General features: G+C 44.8%; 1 protein-coding gene and 1 long non-coding RNA gene across 8 annotated transcripts; one reads left to right on the top strand and one right to left on the bottom strand.

The window, feature by feature from the left end:
* Nucleotides 1-1,526: 1,526 nt before the first annotated feature.
* On the top strand, nt 1,527-14,766 carry lhx9 (LIM homeobox 9). 7 transcript variants are annotated; one of them, XM_029146815.3, is made up of 6 exons: nt 1,527-2,091; nt 5,467-5,705; nt 6,554-6,807; nt 7,504-7,862; nt 10,699-10,901; nt 11,504-13,450. In XM_029146815.3, the coding sequence occupies exons 2-6, from the start codon at nt 5,526-5,528 to the stop codon at nt 11,756-11,758; spliced, it is 1,251 nt and encodes a 416-aa protein (XP_029002648.1). In that variant the 5' UTR covers nt 1,527-2,091; nt 5,467-5,525; the 3' UTR covers nt 11,759-13,450. The 7 variants fall into 7 exon arrangements, with proteins under 7 accessions (XP_029002648.1, XP_029002650.1, XP_055363930.1 ...); XM_029146817.3 differs by lacking the exon at nt 1,527-2,091 and having other exon boundaries at nt 5,076-5,705; nt 7,507-7,862; XM_055507955.1 differs by lacking the exon at nt 1,527-2,091 and having other exon boundaries at nt 5,078-5,705; nt 6,557-6,807.
* Nucleotides 3,003-19,875, bottom strand: LOC129603961 (uncharacterized). The gene is made up of 3 exons (XR_008694411.1): nt 19,752-19,875; nt 4,823-5,098; nt 3,003-4,121 (listed from the first exon to the last, which is right to left on the bottom strand). It is a non-coding gene; the product is annotated as an uncharacterized LOC129603961 (long non-coding RNA).
* Between the last annotated feature and the right edge of the window lie 49 nt (nt 19,876-19,924).

Genomic DNA, 19,924 nt, shown 5'->3' with positions numbered 1-19,924 from the left:
CTTCCCGCCTCCTCCTCCTCCTCCTCCTCCTCCCTCCTCTCTGTGACTCCTCGCCTGCTCCTTTTCCTGGCCAGGCTCCGGTAGCGGCTGAGAACTCCCTTCAAGACCGAAAGTGTCACTCGAGGTGACCCAGAAATGACGGCTCCAGACGAACCTTGGATGTGTGGGGATCCAAGCGCCGTGCCCTACAGCGGAGACGAGCCGGGAGGAGGAGGAGGCGGAGGAGGAGGAGGAGGGCGTCCTGCGTCTGCGGTCGCACCGACGAGCTCGCTGCGGAGCCTGCGCCCGGGTGTCACGGGAGAAACGCTGTGTGTGCAGTTCGCGTGGTGCTGCACGGTGAAATGGATCTCATTGCCGCTGCATTATTGATGAGATACATTGTGATGTGAACCCAGGCGGAAGGAGCGGAGCAAAATGACTGTTAGCAGAATGGCACGTGATCATTTATGCAGGCAGTTAGGAGGTCTAATTAATCGTCACCCCTCGCTCCCAGTCCCACTCACAGTATTGTGTTCACTTGTTGTCTAATGGGATCTGTGTGTGTTCACCTGGGTGTGTTATTCCTGAAGTGGCCAGTGTGAGGAGGTTGAGGACACTTTTCTGGATGACCTCCCTTTGTGGCATTACCAGTAAATACACAGTTTAAAGACTTTTCCATCCACTATCCACTCAGGTGAATAATAATGACGCTACAGCACCAATGCAAACTATGGTTAATGTAAAATCATGGCCATATTGTAAGTCTCCTAAATGTCCAGGCACTGTCAAACCCTCCTCACAACATAAACAATATTAATATTCATCAGAATCTAGACTTTATTAAACAGTGGTGAATTTTTCATCAACATTTCTTTATTCATTAGATGCTGCAACATGAGGCCAAATGTGTGTAAAATGGTTTCTGGCTAAATTTACCCAGTGTTGCGTTGAATTCATAAGAAGTTTGTCAGCTTGATTCTCCAGGTGCGACAGAGGGAGACACCGATGTTACAGGTCAGAGGAAACGAAGCCTAATAATTATTTTTATGTATAATTGCTATTTTTGGACGATTGTTGCGGTGAATAAAATCAGATGGACCAGAGGTTGTTCGTGGAAGCAAATGTCTCCTGTGAGTTAATCTGTTCATTATTTATTTTATTTACATCTTCGTTTTTTATGAATTATTAGTCGTTTTCAAACCCATAAAAGGTATTGATGCATATATAGTATATTTCAGCGTATTTTCCTCATTATGGGTCCTAATCGTCATGAGTAAAATGCCTAAGATTCAGGAATTAACGAGCACTTTTTACTGTTTTTTTCATTTTGGTATTGTTATTCATTTCCAAATCCTTTTTTTCCGCAGGCGTGTGTTGTTGTGCTCCACATCTTTGTCAGATTGATTGAACTAGTTTGACTATAGACCCATTATTTATTCACACAAACCTCTGCTCTCCAACCAGTGAAATTAGAGCTGTGAGCGTCCTCACTCACGTGCATCTCACGCAGTGTGAACTTGTGCCTGAGCGACAGTCATCATACATTTAGTGAATCGAATTTTTCAGAGGCATTCGTGATCGAACTTGCCTCTAATTATAATTGCAAAATATGCTTTAGTCGTCTTTTGTGTAGAATAAAACTTGAAGGCATTTATTATATTAGTGGGACTTTTAGCTGCAATTGCGTAAAGATAAAAGCTTGATTTTCCTGAAATAGTCCTAAACGAATTGAAATAACAGTCCACCTACTACGGCTTCACCGTTTGGCCACCGCCGACTCCACATCATTTCGTTTATGCATCTTTAATTTACGACTACATCACACGTTATAACCTACATGCTGAGTAGGCCATTGGCTCGTGCCGTTTCATTTTTGCGCGTTGCGTGCGTGCGCGCGTGCTGTGATGTGTTGAGGGCTGTCTGCATATGGGAGAGGAATATTTAAATGTCTCGTGTTTTTAATTGACGCCCGAACTGGAACTGTGGGCTCAGAGACGAGGAACAGCCCCCCATCTACCGGCAGCGTTGCCTCCGACTCCTCTGCTCACTGCGCACAATCCGGAGCTGCTCTGCCTGCGCGCTGCTCAAGGATCTCACACAGCTGAGCCTCAGGTAAGCGCCTTCATATAGGCGAATAATAATAATGTGACGGGATCAGCTTTTAACGGAACGGTGGGCGCGAGCGTGTGGAGTAATGATAAATAGGATAAATACATAGGTGACGTATTTATCATTTGGTGGCTTCATATTGTGCGGGACAGACAGGGATGTGGTGGAAGGTAACAGCATCCAAACTAAACTCGCGCTCTCTCTATATTTGTTTACTTACACTGTTTTAAATAAATCAGTAGAGCAACTAGCAGAACATCTAAATAAAAGGTTAAACCGCTCTGGGAAAATGTAAAACTATAGAATAAGCTTGTTTGGATCGTTGCTGGCATTGTTGTTATTTATTTTATTCATGTGCCAAACGTCGGTGGCCCAACGAGCCTCCACGGTCTCACGTCATTTCAAACACGGTTTTTATTTTCTCTTTAATAATAAATGTCAAAATTTTAAGTAGAGCAAACATGACGAAGCGTTAACGACGTGTTTTCAAAGCCTTAATCTGATCAAATGGTATCATGAATCTGAAATTAGGACAAATCATTCTCAGTGGCTAAACGAACAATGACACCGAATCGCTTTGATTAATTTAATTTTCTTAAGTTCCCTTAAAGACAGTAATGATGTGATAGGTAGTAACTAGCCTGCTTATTTATTAGCGCACGTTTAGAAAACGTTTCAATTTGCAACTGACTTTTCCACAAGAAGCAACATAAATATTGTTTTTTTGGTATTATAATATTATTGTATAATTATTTCTAAACCTTGTTTTATATACAAGCTTCGCAATTTCGCGACTCTATGAATAAATAGCGGCTCGTTGGATATATATAGTTGCAGGTAATATCCCAATTAAATATGAAGAAACAACACAAAAGCCTTTACTCCCTCAGCCCCTCGGTGTGCACTGACACAATCTAAAAACCTCTTCAGTGAAATCAAATGTCAGTGCTGGAGGCAACGGGTCATAACAGTATTCTTTAACTGCGTGATAGACGTCTTTATAACAAACACGAACATGCGCGTATTACGAATAAACACAAGAAGCCAGGGTTTGCGAAGGCTTTTATTTAATTTTCGGTGGGGGAGAGAGCGGGGGGGGGATAACAGTTAGATTAATATCACACAGAGCTGCACTGATCATTCCTGTCAGGGCGTCTTTGTCCAGGTGAAATGAATTCCGCGTGTCCTTTTTGAGCCTCTTTCACCGCTCGGTGGAAGGTGCCGAGACACCGGCGGAGCGCAAATTAACGTCCGGCTTTTCCGAACAGCTGCGGGTCCAGTCCGTCCGGGAGGTGTTCAAGCCTCGTCTTATAGCGCCGCTATCAAGGGGCCTCCAATTAAAGCCAACACAACTCCATGCTGGGGGTGGCGGTGTGTGTGTGTGTGTGTGTGTGTGTGTGTGTGTGTGTGTGTGTGTGTGTGTGTGTGTGTGTGTGTGTGTGTGTGTGTGTTGGGAGGGGGGGGTGTATGTGGGGGTGGCGGTGGACACGATAATGTAACACGTCTTGAGAAGAAGCATCCACACCTGCAAACCCCCCTGAGCCCCAGTAAATCTATTAATGGGACTGAACCGCAGATCCAGTCGGTCTCGTTGTTTTGTGGCAGATTCTCCGCTCGTTGACCTCGCAGGGACCGGGGCTGCAAGGACTCAGGCCCGAGCTGTGTTTGTCACGGCGCAGACTTTGAACCGCCCCGTTTCGGGTTGTTGTCACCACATTTGGCCTCCGGTTCGCCGGACGCCGGAGTCGTTCGGTCTGCTTCTTTTTAATTTGCGTCACAGAGTTTTCGCACCCTTTAAAACTGACACAGATCTTTTTTGTGGCGTCACAGCCGCCTCCGCAAAGCCGAACGCGTCCAGCAGAAGCTGCACGTTGTGCTGTTAAGAGCACGTCAGGCTCCGTGCGTTAAATGCTGGTGATTTCCCAGGCTGGAGGTATTTTAGGTTCCCTCTGTAGGCGCCCCTTCACACACATGATAAATGGAATGATGTGATATAGTCAGTCACCTCTTCTCCAGGTTAACAAGGGTTTGGCCTAAATTAGGAGGCAGAAAAAAAGACAGGCTGCGTTAATGAATGCAAGACAGGGAATAACTCTAGCTTTAAATAGAAGTTTAATGGAGAGAAAATAGAAGCACAAAGTCTCTGTATTTATTAAAATAGAAGTTTGAATGGTCGCCTAATAAATGAAACCTATTGTCTACAGCAGCTTAAAATCCTCACGGTCTTGCATGGGTTAAAAAAAGTTTGTCATGTGATAGAAAACACTTATTTTTAAACAAAATCCCATTCATTAAAAAAATCCCATTCTTTTCAAACGTTTAACGCAATCTATCCCCGCCCTAGCCTGTCACTGATCACTGCCCCGCCCCAGACTGTGCATTTCTACCACACACACACACACACACACACACACACACACACACACACGCGGTCATGTTATTTTAGGAAAACTAAACACCTGATTAAAAACTCAAACCCTAAAACAGCAGCTAATGTATGGTAATAGAATTTCATAATCAAGGCCCTTAGATCCTTAAATAGCTCGTTATATATAAAGCATTTGCTTATATTTCTACTCTACTAATTTCTATTACACTAGACATATTGTTTGACGCGTGTTAAAAAAAATCTAATGTTTACATTTCGGTTACTCCGGGTACTTTTCATTTGATGCAGCTTATGACTACACTCCAGCGTCCTGCCCTTTAATAAAAGTAATGAAAATGTCAGTACCATGAAGTAGTGTCCTTCCCGCAGCCAGAGTCGGGAGTTTTTGAGGGAAGAGTGACAGCTCTTTGTTGCTGAATAGAAACCAGTGGCGGCGGAGAGAGAGAGGGCGAGAGAGACAGACACGGAGTGAGGGAAAAGGGAGAGAGTGAGTGAGTGAGAGGGGGAACTCCTCCTACCAAATTATTCAGACTGGGCAGGCTTTGCTCTCCTCACAAATAGGACACGGCGCTCAAATCCAGGCAGTCCCAACCTGACCTCCAAGCACCGAGGAGCCCCTGACTGGGAAACGGGAGAGAGAGAGAGAAATCACCAAAAAGAAACAAGAAAAACTTTGTGTCATTATTTTTGGCGAGTGTTCACACTGTAGCCCCCCTCCCCTCCTCCCTCCCCACCACCACCACCACCACCACCATCATCACTTCCACAACCGGTTTGTCGCATCATTTGGACTATATATTTTTTTTCTGGAGAAGAGACATTCACGGGAAGAAGGAAAAAGCTGGTGCACCACCACCACCACCACCACTCCCGTCCCACCCATGTTGTAGTTCCTTCGTCGCTCCTTTCTTCCAGTTGCCTTTGCATTTTGCCGAGGAGGTGATCTGAATCTCTGGGGTTGTGTTGTTGTTTTTGTGTGCCTCTCTCAGAACCTCAGAGCCCATTTGGATGCGCTGAGAGAGTGGGGCGCAGCGCTGCAGTACAGTATATGGAAGTTGTGGGCTGCAAGACAGAGGCAGGCAGTTGCACGTTGCGTCCAGGACCGGGAGCCATGCTTTTCCACGGGATCTCCGGGGATCACATCCAAGGGATCATGGAGGAGATGGAGAGACGGTCGAAAACGGAGTCGCGTCTGGCGAAGGGCATGCAGCTCAACGGGAGAGAGTCGGTAAGAGCCGGGTCGACCTGGGTTCAAATTCTTGGGAAAAGTCGCTTCTAACCTTCGTTGCCGCGTACACGACGACCGCTGCGTCGTTAGCGTGCGGGACAATGCGCAGGTATTCTGGCGTAAGAGCGAGCAGCATTCCGCACGTGTTAAACTAAAACAATTTTCTAGTTGCTACAGCTTTACGCAAAAACGGACAATATGCGTCAAGTAGAGAGTTAAATATCCTTTCATTTGATTAAATCACCAGGACTGCGCGTGATGTTATTAAAATAATCAGCCTGTTACTATATCTGTAATTGTATAAAATATTTGTAATACTATTGTTGTTATCAAAAACAAAAACAAAAAAATACCCACAACACCACAGAGCAGCAATGTGGAGGCGATGCTTGCGATTTTATAAATTTCAATTAGAGTTACCCCAATTTACAACTAACAAATAACGTAGCAAAATGGGTTTTTGTTAATATTATTGTTATCAATATAATATTAATATAATAAATGTTATACTGTCCTGCATTCTAATGACTTTAAATATTTAGCATTTAAAACATAATTGTCTCCGAAGTTTCAGGTACTTAGTGCTGCCTTTATATTTGAAATTAAATGAACACAACCTATGATACTATTTTATTTATTGTGTTGTTTGAAGGAAACGTATCTGAACCCTTGAGTGCGGCCTGTCGAGCATAAAGCCTGCATTGTTTGACAGTCCGTTTAAAGGGCGCTTTAAATCCGCCACCGAGGCCGTTGGCCAGATTAAAAATCTTTAATTTAATGAGCAGAAAGCTGCCAAAGGTCTGCTGCTAATGTTTCTGCATAATGTATGTTGTATATGATTTTCCCAGCAGCCTGAAGAAAGTAGTTTCCATGCGGTGTCTGCTCTCTCTCTGACCCAGACGATGCCTTCGATGAGCCCGGAGAAGCCCGCTCTGTGCGCCGGCTGCGGCGGCAAGATTTCGGATAGATACTACCTCCTGGCCGTGGACAAACAGTGGCACCTGCGGTGTCTCAAATGCTGTGAATGTAAACTAGCGCTGGAGTCGGAGCTAACGTGTTTCGCCAAGGATGGGAGTATCTACTGCAAAGAGGATTACTACAGGTAAGAAACGCGGAGGTGCAGCGTTCGTGCCGTTTTAACACCGAGGAGAAAATGCAGCCGTAGTCTGGCACGCGCGCGCGCACGCGCCCACGAAGGCAGTGGCCCAATTTACACGAGAATTTAATTTGTCATTTTTAAGAAGAGCAGTGATTTTTTTTTTTATTTATTTATGTTGTCCAGCCCTTTCGTTCAACAGGCGGCGTTTGGCTTCACTTACATTCTCACGTGAATAAATCCTGCGGGCTCCGCGTGCTGCCACTTTAGAACAGCTCGGATTAGGATTCTCTATTTTATTCGTTAGTGATTGTCATTTAATAGTAGAGAGGGATTGACGTCAACTCTAACGCGTGACTCACGTGGTTCCCATTCACCCCGTTGGCCCAGTGCGGCCACTCATTATGGCTCAGAACCTCAGCTGATTCCCCTTTTAACCACCGTGAATGGAGGTAACGTTCCATCACCTTTAACGCATCCGAGCCTGATACCGTTCATCGCTGGCATTTGATTCCGTTTGAGAGCAAACACATCCGCAGGCCCCGCTTGGACACACGTCACGCTCACGGTCAGCTGCGGGCCAGATGTTAGCTCAGTGTGTTAGCTAGCAGGCTGCTCGACACCTATTAGCCGGCTTTTAGCCCATTAGGCCCGCGTTCGGGTCAGCGCGCACGAGGAGTCCTGACGATGTGTCTGTTCCAGAAGGTTCTCCGTGCAGAGGTGCGCGCGCTGCCACCTCGGGATTTCGGCCTCGGAGATGGTGATGCGAGCGCGCGACTCCGTGTACCACCTGAGCTGCTTCACGTGCAGCACGTGCAACAAGACGCTGACGACGGGCGACCACTTTGGCATGAAGGACAGCCTGGTCTACTGCCGGCTCCACTTCGAGACGCTGGTGCAGGGACCGGACTACCACCCGCAGCTCAACTTCGCGGAGCTGGCGGCGAAGGGCGGCGCCCTGACGCTGCCGTACTTCAACGGCACCGGCACGGCGCAGAAGGGAAGGCCGCGCAAGAGGAAGAGCCCGGCCATGGGGATAGACATCCCCAGCTACAACACAGGTGAGGCCCCGCACCGACACCGCACGGCAGGTACCTGCGTGTTCGTTTGTCAGCTCCCAACTAAGGGTCCAGAAGCACGTTGGACCCTACAGCAAAAACACCTCAACGCGGTTATAGGTGAACTCAGCCCAGTGAAACGGTTATGAAACAAACCACTAAGCTACTGGTCAGGTGTGTTATTCCCCATGGGACAGGCCCTGACCCCTTTAATTTGATTTCACATTTAAAAATAGCAGCAGAAATACGTTGAATCAAACGATTAAATAAGCAATTGTCTTGTTATTCATATTCGTTAATAATTATTTAATGTTTTATTTTGAAATATGTTTCGTTGCTTTTTTTATTTCTATACGCATAAAATTTCCTCGGTGCCACAGCTGTTCCCTCCGTAGCTCCACCTTACGTGTCTGAAAGCAGTAATCCGCCCTGTAGGCCATGCAAATGTAGGTGAACGTCTGTAGCCGTGGGCTAATTGATCCGCAGCTTTCTGTCCACGCGTCTTCTCATCCATTCAACGCACCGTTTCTGTTCTTTAAACCCTGGCGCGTGTTGCCCGGAAAATGATCGAAATCTGACCCCGGCGTCAACCTGTTCATCGAATTTTATAATTAAGACCAATTTGCGCCGGGATAAATGCGCAGAATGTACGTGAATGACGCTAACGCAGTTCGTGACTTGCGCGTAAAACCCACAGCAAAATAAACGTCGAGTGCATGTTTTATTCGTCCCACTCCTGACGGACGGAGGCCGGTCGGCAGAGAGCACACAAGCTACTGTTAAACGGAGGGTTCATCTCGGTTCTTGTGTTGAATTGCTCCGAGTTAGAACCCGGACCCCCCCGCGGCGTCCCCATTTTGTTGTCCCTTTCTGCGAATTAGTGCGCGGTTGAGAAAGTTGCTCATTGTGCGCCAAGTTTCCTCTGTTCGCGGTGAATAGGGAGAAATAAGGGTAATCTGCGCGTTAATTGTTCTCCGTTAATTAAAGGTGACGTTGGAATCTCTGGCCTCCTGCGCCGCGGTCAGCACGGTTCTCAGGGACCCAGCGGAGGGGGCCCTGCTGCGGGGAGAGCCCGGCCTCTGCACAGGCAGCTCCGGGTTGTTGTTCCCGAACACGTTCCAAGGAGCCTGAGCAAATCCCAAACGTTCTCATGGACGCACTGGACGAACGATTAGCGCAGTGCTGAAAGTTGCTTTACAGCAGGACAACAACAAAGTGTTAAACAGGACGCAACTAGAGCAGGTAAAAAAAAAAAAAACTAAAGGGAAGTCCCAAAATAATAGAGAAACATAAAAAAAAACCTGAGCGATGATGTCCCTGTGAGCTCATTAAAAAGCCCCACAGACACAGTAAAGGACCCAGCGGGAATATTATAGATTTATCATTTGGAATATTTAAATAAAAACTAAAGTGTTCCAATCTAAAAAAACGGACTGATTCCAGTTTGGATTTACCTTTTAAATACTTAATGTTCCACTTATATGATGGATTTAAGAGTAACACTATACTATATTGAACCTGAAACAACCACTAATTTATTTAAAAACAGTCACGGAGCGAACAACTGGATGATTTAGTCTTGATCTTTTCCAAACTTGCTCGTGTTCTTTTGTTGTGCTATAATAACACAAAATCGCCTGTTATACCGTCAGTTCTAGTCCCACAACTGTTGAGGCTAATATATCATTCTCCAGATCAGGAGGCTCATATTCATGACAAATAGGAAGTGGTTTTGTTTGAGGGTTTTGTTTCTGCTTTAGCGAACACATTCATGTTTGTTTTCACCAGGGAAAGGTGTGGGTCCACCGAGTATTCCACGCCACTCTGTAAAGTTTGGTCTTGTTTGGATATAGAGACCCCTAGTGGGTAATAGCTAGTGAAACACAATTCAGTGAAGGCTGGAACAGAAGAACATAGACGTCAAGGTTTGTCACATTAATGGTGCAGAGAAGTGTTACAGGAGACAAAAACGCAATACGCACCATAAACCTGCCACAGAATTTAAATACGTTTCCAATCCAGTCTCTCAAATCTTTGTGTTCTCACTCATTCCTATTTTAACCCAATGTTAGTTTACCACAAATGAATGGAGGTTGATTGAATTGATTTGATATTTATTAGCCACAGAAATATATTTTGGATACGAGAAAACAAATAGATTTTACCTGAATTAAATTAGAAATGCTTTTATTTACTGGCTGATGTTCTGCTGCATCTGGAGTCAAATAAAAGGTAAAATATGAAATGTATTGTATTAATTTTAATTAATGAATTAATTTGACAAAGGACTTTTGTCTATTTTCAGAGCACAGGATTCTACTAAGATCTAATTTAGAGGAACAATAAATTACCAACCTTTAAAGCAGCAGCAGCAGCAGCAGCAGCAGAACCGTTTAGCTGCACACGCATTTAATGTAGTGGATGTGCTTTTTCACCTTTAAGTATTTTCCACACTTAGCTGTTGATGAATGAGGCCCATTAGGCCTTTTAGTCTCTGCAAACACACAGAAATTATTTATCCCACTACCAGCGCATGGTTAAAATACATCATTTTGCTATGTTTAACATTGGTATTTAATAATGATCAGAATGTGATTTCTAAATGAATGGAGGGAAAATATATTGTTTTTTATGGCAGAGAGAAAGTGTAACTGATTCCTATTGTCCAACAACATAATGACGCATTATGAAGCAGCAGTGAGCGGAGGAGTCACTGCGATTGAAGTTGTCGCTCCACTTTTAAAATACAAACTGAACCACTGGTTTAAATGCAGCGGCCGCTCCTGAGTTGTGCTCTCGGACTCTGATCCACCCCTGTGCTCTGCCCCCCCCCCCCCAGGCTGCAACGAGAACGACGCCGACCACTTGGACCGCGACCAGCAGGCCTACCCTCCAACGCAGAAGACCAAACGCATGCGGACCTCCTTCAAACACCATCAGCTGCGGACAATGAAATCCTACTTCGCCATCAACCACAACCCGGATGCCAAGGACTTAAAGCAGCTGGCCCAGAAAACGGGCCTCACTAAGCGGGTTCTACAGGTAAGCAGAGCCACTCCTACTGATCTGATCACCCCATGTGTCCGCACCCTGTCCTCCCTCATCTCTCTCATTTCACATCACAATGATCACTGGACTCATCCTTTTTGTTTTTGTTGCTTTGGTTGGTCCATTTAGTCATTAGATGTACATCCAGGGGTATTTATCGAAATACTATTCTTTGGGAGAGAAAGAAGAAAAGTAGTTTACAGGCATAGAAATGTAAATGTAAAACTGCAGCTCAGTTATTAATATGGAGAGTGCACATTTTTTAACTGTGACACCAATAAGGTGCAATTCAAATCTCACAGATAAAAACTTAAAACCATAGGATTTTGTTTTGCTAGTAAAATCCACCTTCTTGTATTTAGTGTTTATGAAATAACTGATTCATTGTTATTTGCCCCTTAAGTTCAAACTATGTATTAAAATTGCCATATAAAGATTTCTATCTCCATATATAGATATAGATATAAGGCAAGGGTGACTTGAGACAGTAATCGCTGTGATAACTTGATATGCAAACTACTGTACACTGACTCTTTTTAAAAAAATAATCTCACTCGAACACCAAAAGTAAAAGCCACATTGGAATTGGTTTGCAGGTTTGGTTCCAAAACGCAAGAGCCAAATTCAGAAGGAACGTTTTGCGACAGGAGAATGGAGGTGTTGATAAGGCTGATGGCACCTCACTCCCTCCACCCTCGTCCGACAGTGGGGCCCTGACCCCCCCCTCCAGCGCGGCCACACTAACAGACCTGACAAACCCCTCTATCACTGTAGTGACCTCCGTCACCTCTAGTTTGGACAGCCATGATTCGGGGAGCCCTTCACAAACTACCTTGACAAACCTTTTCTAACAAGCGATCTCAAGCAGACTGATTTTCTTTCCTTTTTATTTGATCTGATTTTTTTCAATTTGTTTTGTTTGTCTTATTTTATTTCCTCAATTTACATTTTATTTTTTTAAGTGACACCTTTAAATCGACCAGAGACAGCTCCTTGGGACAGAAAGTGCTGTACTGTGTACACGACAAGAGCACCACGTTCAACAACAGCAGCATAAAGAGGAAATCACTTTAATGTGTAGCATTTGACACAACATGGCCGCCGTGTCTGTAGTCGAGATTCTGGACTGGACATTTTGAAGGCATTAGGAAATCTTCATGGACTCACACAGTTACTGGAAAAAACTAAACCTGAAGATTGTCTGGAAAAATAGTTTGACTTGATTTGACTTTATTTGTACATTTGCATTGAATTCTGATAAAACAGCCCTTCTTAACTTATGCTTAATTGGTAAATCTTAAAGTAAGACTCAGACACCTGTATATGTATGCACTGTGTCCACACTAACCGATCCATTTTTGTTTTGGAGTAATTTGCTAAATAAACCTGTAGAATGTTCTGTATCTGGGTAAAACAGGCTTTAATGACTTCCACAGAGCTACATGTAAAACGGCACAAATCCCATTCCGACCGCGCGCCTACTGCGATAGAGACAAACTGTGGCCTGTGGAGGAGTAAGCGCTCACCGTGTGACGCAGAGACGCTGGTAGAAACTGCTTGAGAATTAGAAACGCGCCAGGGAAATTTGGATTGGGAGCAGTTCACGGGCACCGCTGTAACCGACTGTTTGACGACAGAGCACTTTCCTGGATTCGTTGGCCTCATAGATTAACCGTAGCGAAATGGATCGGTCCTGCTGAACATATCCGTAGACCCACAGCTAAACCCAATTGCACAGTGACATTATACTGCCCAATGAAAAGTGCATTATTGTTTCTATCATGTTGCTCAGGGTAACGACGTGATTTGGAAAAAAGGGAAAAAAGGAGGTGGTTGCGACGCTGCAGACTAGATGGGTAGAGCTGACGTGAACATTCGAATGACCTCAGACAGGTGGAGGCAGCCAGTGGGAGTCATCGTCATGTGTTCTCCTTTTGGGCCATACTTATCCTTTCTTTAACGACACTTGCCACTGAACAGACCAAAAACATGTTTCTTCTGGCTGAAAGATAGAGAGATGAGAACGAGCAAGTCTTCAATGGAGTTGATACATTTCATTGCGAGCGTCACAATTTGTTCTGTTGCGGAACAAAGTGGTTCTCTAGATCTACTTAATCAAGTAGACGCCTAACTCAGTTCTACTACGTGCCTTATGCTATAACTTGGGAGAAAGTATGTGAAATTCAGGATATATGTGTTCTTTGTTAACTGATTCACATCCTTTTGACGCCTCACTAGTTTTGTACTGTTTTGCATCTTATTTCCGAAGATCTTTTTATGGTGTATCCTGTTAAAAAGGGGGCAGCGATGTCATAGAAAGCATTTGTGCACTCTTTCAGATATAGTTGGGTAATCCAAGAACCTTATATATTGATCTTCGTGTTAATAGTTGAGTACAGTAAGTGTTCTATCAAGATTGTCCATGTTTCCCTGTTTCTTGATAAAGATGGTGTATAGAAACTATTTCCCCTTAAATATTTATGGACCAAACGGTTGTTATATATCTTATTAAATTTGTGTGAATAAAACTACTTTGCTTTAAATGGGTTTTATTTTTCATTACACTTGCCATTTTTGTGTTCCCTTCTTGAAAACAGTTTTCGTTTATCACATCAACAATTGAGAAAGCATTCAGTTATTAATGACCAGTTAAACCTCCTCATTTTTGCCTCCATTTTTAATTTCTATTTCCTATTTTTATGATGTTTATGGTTTTTAACGTAATGCCCCATGGATTTGCATCTAAACCCTGCAGTCAAAAATATGAATTTGCTTTTTAATGCATGAACATGGCTTTAAAATTTAAATTAAAAGGAATGCTGCAAAGCATATATTGATATATCTATATAGTATATTCATGCGTAACATATTGGTACATCTAAAATGAAGTAAGAGTAATTGCAGACCCCATAAAGCCAGGTTGCTCTGTAGTTAATATATTCTTACTCTATCGTTTCTTTCAGGGAGAACAAATCTTGGGGCATTACAGCCATACATCCCGACGTTTGAAAATTCCCTAAAGTATTAACAGAAGGGGAAAACTTTGATGGGAATTCCTCACCATTGAAGACAAAGACATTATTAGGATAAGCTGTTAGCATATAAACAAATAAACAACCAACATAAAACCTGTTAGAGCTGCAAATGTACGGCAGATGATTTCTTTTCTTTTTCAAACTAAAGTTTGTCCAGAATATTTGAATCCATCAGCGGAGGAGACCCCCACAGTGTATATTTATGAGATCGATATGGAAAAAAAATTGTTTTGGATGGTACATGCACAAAATGAAAATAACATGTATTGTAACATAGTTAAAGAAAGTCAAAAAGAAAGGTGCAGGATGTGAATAAATGACATGACACCAGTGTGAAACAGAGATGATATGGAAGTAACTGGTATGAACACACACACACACACACACACACACACACACACACACACACACACACACACACACACACACACACACACACACACACACACACACACACACACTGCTGCCCCCGTGCACCCACCCAGGAATCAGCTTGCTAAATAGAAGTTTTCTTTTGTCACAAATGTCATTTCGTAAACACATGGCCTCCTTGAAACTCGGCAGCAGGATGCCCATCAAATATGATGAGTGTATGAAGAGGACTGCAGAGCTGGAGCTTTGCCATCTGGTTGTTCCGAGGAAGGGAAGTAAAAAAACAAACAAAAAAAACAACAACACAACAAAAAAAATACAAAGCCAATAAAGAAGAGATTCGTTTTGCATGCGCCTCGTCATCTTGTTAACATTTTCCTTTGGATGTATATTATTTTCTTTGATGCATTGTATGATTCATTGTCAGCTGCAAATAAAGCAAATGAAAACAATGTCCCTGACGCCCATATAGTTCCTCAAAGGAGTAAAAAAAAAATATTGCCATTGTGAGACTACCGCTTCAAGTTTATTTGTTCTTGACATTCGGTGGGTAAAACTTACTGGTTTCTTACATCATGACATTCATGGAAGCAGCAGATCTTTGCTTCCATACCTGAGATTCAAGTCAATCACATCTGGTGCTGGTTTCACTATTTATAGCCACTCATTTACTGTGAAACTAAAGTAATCCTACTATGGTTAAACATTAAAACAGCTTTCTGTGGTGTGGGATAATGGGATAGTAGAAGACTGGTCATATAAACGCATACGTACAGGCGAGGAAACGGTTTCCTCACAGTCGCTCATTACTTTAAGTGAATGCTGGCTATGTGTGCCATGCAGAGAAGGTGTGCTGAGGAACGAGAGAACAGAAAGGGAAAAAAGGGAGGAGGGGGAGGGGGGCTGGAGCCACACGGGGACCAGTAAACAGGCTGGTGTTGAATTCCAACAATGTGGGAAACAGCAAACACTTGAGTCGGTCCAAGAGGAAGGCTCAGCCCCCGGGGTGCCTGCGCGCCGTGTTCCCCGGGTCTGAGGCGGCGGGACGGTGGGCGGGTTGACACCCGCGAGCTGCAGGAAGCGGGGCTGCACAAGGCGTAAACAAACACACTCCCGGAGCCGCGCCGTGGTATCCTGGACAACATCATGGCCCCGTGTTGACAAGAATTTCAGGGGTTTGCTGCTTGGCTGCTGGTGGTGACTGGAATGCATCCTACTGCTGTGTGTGTGTGTGTGTGTGTGTGCGCGCGCTGCCAGATAAGCCACCTCCTCGCCAGCAGCATCACCCTCTTCCAGGTATTTTGTTCATTTTTCCGCCCCCCAATGATGCATCAGATGACAGGAAGAATGATCCCTGGCGACTGCTACACTCGTGCATGCGAGCGCCACACGATTCTTTAGTCCGTTAGCTTCCCTTAAACTGAAAGTTCCGCAGGTATCACAGCGGCACGAGCCCCGTTTCAACCTGAGACTTTTACCTCTGCCTTAATCTCAACGCGCCGACGTGAGCAGGATGCCGGCTGCTGGTGCCCATCGCCGTCCTGCTCCACCTCTCATCTCCGCCTCCCGTTAAATGACAGCCCCCGTGCACCATGACTGTACAAAAACAATGCTGACAATGCGGCATGTTCGCTGTCACATGAGCACTTTGTTCATAAAGCCTGAGTGATCCTGATGCTTGTGACAGAGCTCGGGAACGTTTAACCGCTTCAGCGCCGTCAGTCATGCAGGAGTCGGACAGAAAGCAAGATATACTGCAAGTCAGCGAGAGCTCATGGGGAAATGTAAACATACAGGTGTTATAAGCAAAGTAGTGCTGCGATCTCACGTAAATGCATTGAAGGTCAAAGAGACCAGCCACAAGGATGAGCACCCGTCATCCCAGAATGTGGATCATGTCAACATCAGGTTTAGGCTTCATGGCAACTACAAACCAGCAAAATGGTCAAGTCAGCGTCGCCCAGCGCGTCACAGGCTTCAACGTTTCCCTCCACCCGCAGGTTGTAGATGATGAGCTACAGCGGCGATCGCTGTGGCCGGCAGCACCTCTAATTCACACCACCTCTGACAACTAAACGGAGTTAGTTCCTACGGAGTCGTCAGCGTGGCCCAGGAACGTGGACCCGCGCGAGGCCGACACGCACGGACGCATTACACAACGAGCAGCGACAGGCGACGGGGCCAAACAAAGTATGCAGTGATCACGAGCCACGGGCCGCTCCAGATGTTTACACCAGCCCCTCATAGTGCTGTTCCTGCTGTCACTGCCTGTGTGTGTGTGTGTGTGTGTGTGTGTGTGAGAGTGAGTGTGTGTTGTTCTGCCAGTTCCGCCTCAGCTCCCATCCCTCATCGCTAGGCACCTATTTAACCTCCCTCACACACCAGCCACCTCGCTAACACGCACACGGACACACACGGGTGACGACGGGAACGAGACGCTGCTCAACTGTTGCACTGTGTGTGTGTGTGTGTGTGTGTGTGTGTGTGTGTGTGTGTGTGTGAGAGACTGAGGCCGCAGGTTGATGCCGAGCCATTGTGCTGGGTGTTTGCCAAGAGAAGCTCAAACAGGTCCACACACACACACACACACACACACACACACACACACACACACACACACACTAGATTTTTATGAAGGATCTGGGCTGGAATAATATGCTAGTTTTGTCCTTCACATTATCACAGACTATCTCTCCTGTGTCTCATTTGCACAGCGCTCTCCAAACGCCATAAATCCTTCATTCCTCTGTAGCGCCGCTATTCTATATTTACACGTATTTGTTATGTGACGGCTCACGTCTAGACAACCTTGAAAACGCTGCGATCAAGGCCGATAACTATGGGTTGCAATTTCACTTTGAAGACAAAACAACGTTAATTAGCGAATAGGATGGAAATGCAGGCGTCATCGCGCGCTGCCTCCACGTTCGCCGGGGTTTACGGAGCCAGACGCCACGTTTCCTCCACCTCCATCCGTAATGCCTTCCTCTCTTCCTCTGATAGCGGCGCTCGCTGAGGTGCACGAGCAGGAAGCTCGTCTGCATTGATACGGCATGTTTGGGCGTGTGACAGGTCATCTTTGTAGCGGTGCAGTGTAACCTCTTAGTTCTCGCTGAGCCTTCAGGATGCACGCGGCTCCGTTCCCCTCCATCTGCTGGTCTCTGTGAAGTCTGCACCCGATCACAGTTGCTTTGACTGCAGCTTCTGTCTCCAGCACCTTGCAGTCTTACCTAACCCCTGAGCCAGATCAACAGCATGGTGGAATGTAAAAGACATGAGTCAAAGCATCAACACTGGCTTTTTTCTCCCTGTTTTAAGCGTTTAGAATGTGCTCTCAGCCCCTGGGTGGAAAGATTCTGCACATTTAGCAACAAAATAATGCAGGTAGACTTACACTGCAATGTGTATGTATGTTGAAGAAAACAAAAGCTGAACTAGTGAGCATGGCTTCTGATACTGTAACAGCCCTTATTCACTTCGGAGCTGAAACACCTGAAACTGGCCTAAATTCATTTCGGTATAAAGTGCTTTCAAGTGTCCTGTCCTGTGGTTGTATTCATGTGCAAAACGTCTAATGTTAAACTAATTGTGATTAATCGCATTTGTGGGAAATTCACTGAATTTACTGTACGAGCAGCAGTTTTTTTTTTTATACAGTGGAGATAAATGACACGGTTACAGTAAAAATGCCTAAAGCTTCTCTATAAATCTCGCATTTCAACCTCCCCTTCTTCCCCTGGAGGAAGACCCTTTTCCAGTTTGGTTACCTGCACGCAAACGCAACACCAGAAAGTTTGAAAGAGGAGACAGGGAAACAGACAAAAAAAAAAAAAAAAACGAAAATCCTATCTGTTAAATAAACAATATCAGCAAAAAGAACACAAAAAGTTTGCTATTGGTTTAAAGCACCAGATCAGTGCGCAGAACCACTTTTAGAACAATGGAAATTCAACATGATTATTAAACAGTTTTCTACCAAACAGACGTGCGCGGAGGCATGCGTGTTGAACTAGAGGATCTCTGGGTGCAGCTCCCCTCGCAGACTGATGCATTACTTTTCATCCATCCATCTAATTATTCCCTCAGAAACCTGAAATTTGAAGATACAAAAGACCGTCCCTATCTGTCACTGAGCGCCATTGATCTTATTGAAAGAAAATGTGGGTGTAGAGGAAACCCAATATAACTCATGCCATTAAATTCCACACAGCATTATTCACATACAGAATTGACAGATTTCTGTGAGACGTTTCTTTTAATCTTCAACTGTTGTTGAAGAAAAAGGGGAAAAAAGGGAAGAATCCCACACTCCAGGCATATCTTCCTTTTCCATATTTGCAGTGAGGTTAACAAAAAAGGCTATTGAAGTAGGGAGAGAAAAAACACCACCCTACCTAACTTGTTGATTATTAACAATGGGGTGGGAAGGAGACAGATGTGTTTCCTGTGTATCAGCGGCGTCTGAATCGTCAGACAGAAATCAGCGCTGAAGCTTTTATCAAAGCAAAGTAAGCAGATCAATTCCAGATGCTCTCGCTGTCCGTGCAACACCATCCGCAGTACCATTTTTGTCAATAAACTCTCATGATATTCCCAATTACAGACTGTGTGCGTGTCGCGTGGGTATTCTGCATACGTGTGTGTGTGTGTGTGTGTGTGTGTGTGTGTGTAAGATAAGAGCGAGCACAGTACAGTGTGACAGCGTGTGCAGAAGAATCCATCACACCTTAGTTGACTTTCTCCCCTTTGGCACACATATACAATTATACATATCTACTGTATAGACACTCAACCAAGTTACAGTGAACCTATGTTTCAATATTGCCAAGGGAGCTTTTAACAAACCATACAGCATGAATAGCTTGTGAAATATGGTCATTAGGTCTACCGCTCTGAAAAACCCACCTGTTAATGGAAAGTGTGAGACTGCACTATTAATGTCAAGCCTTGCACTGAATTACATTAAATGTGCTCTACATCAATAAGTAAAATGACACTAACTCAATAATATATTAGTGTTGCTGATAAAAAATACCTGTAAGACCAGATTACTAAACTGGTTAAAGCGAGCGTTCTGCCAGGGGTCACGTGGGTCCATGGCCTCAATAAACCTCCGCTCACTCTGAACCGGACTTCATTCATTGCACATTTGCGCCGGCGCTGCTTGATTACGGTGCTCATTACCTCTTAAATGCATGTTTTTTTTACCGACAACTCGGGATGTCAGTTCAGACACTTTAGACTATTTATCGACTGACCACAATATGGTCGGATGTCAAAGGCGGACACAAAATAGAGCACCTGGCGTCATGTTGCGTGTCTTTTCAGTCTGTGGCGCATCTCCTGAATACACATCTACACGTGAACACAACACGCTCATTTGCGGCCCACGCGGGTTGTGTGAGTGAATCTCAGTGTGTCCACGTGATGCTCTTACCTGTCCTCACATACCTGTCCTCACACACCTGTCCGCCCTCTCATTCGTCCTGCGCGACACCAGCTGGACGCTGCCCTACAATACGTCTACGACCATTTACAGTCGTGCCGGTGTCGATGGGAACAACCTGTGGCGCTTTGCTTCCCCGTCCCGGTTGAATCTCGCGGTATTTG

The sequence above is a fragment of the Betta splendens genome, chromosome 4 (genome assembly GCF_900634795.4).
Source record: "Betta splendens chromosome 4, fBetSpl5.4, whole genome shotgun sequence".
Lineage (NCBI taxonomy): Eukaryota > Metazoa > Chordata > Actinopteri > Anabantiformes > Osphronemidae > Betta > Betta splendens.
This window is presented reverse-complemented; position numbering and strand designations above follow the sequence as displayed.

Bases quoted from the DNA above. Each gene is read 5' to 3' on its own strand.
- lhx9 (XM_029146815.3), top strand. From the start codon at position 5,526: ATGGAAGTTGTGGGCTGCAAGACAGAGGCAGGCAGTTGCACGTTGCGT. The intron at 6,808-7,503 runs GTAAGAAACGCG...TGTCTGTTCCAG, and splicing joins TGCAAAGAGGATTACTACAG to AAGGTTCTCCGTGCAGAGGT. The intron at 7,863-10,698 runs GTGAGGCCCCGC...CCCCCCCCCCAG, and splicing joins CATCCCCAGCTACAACACAG to GCTGCAACGAGAACGACGCC.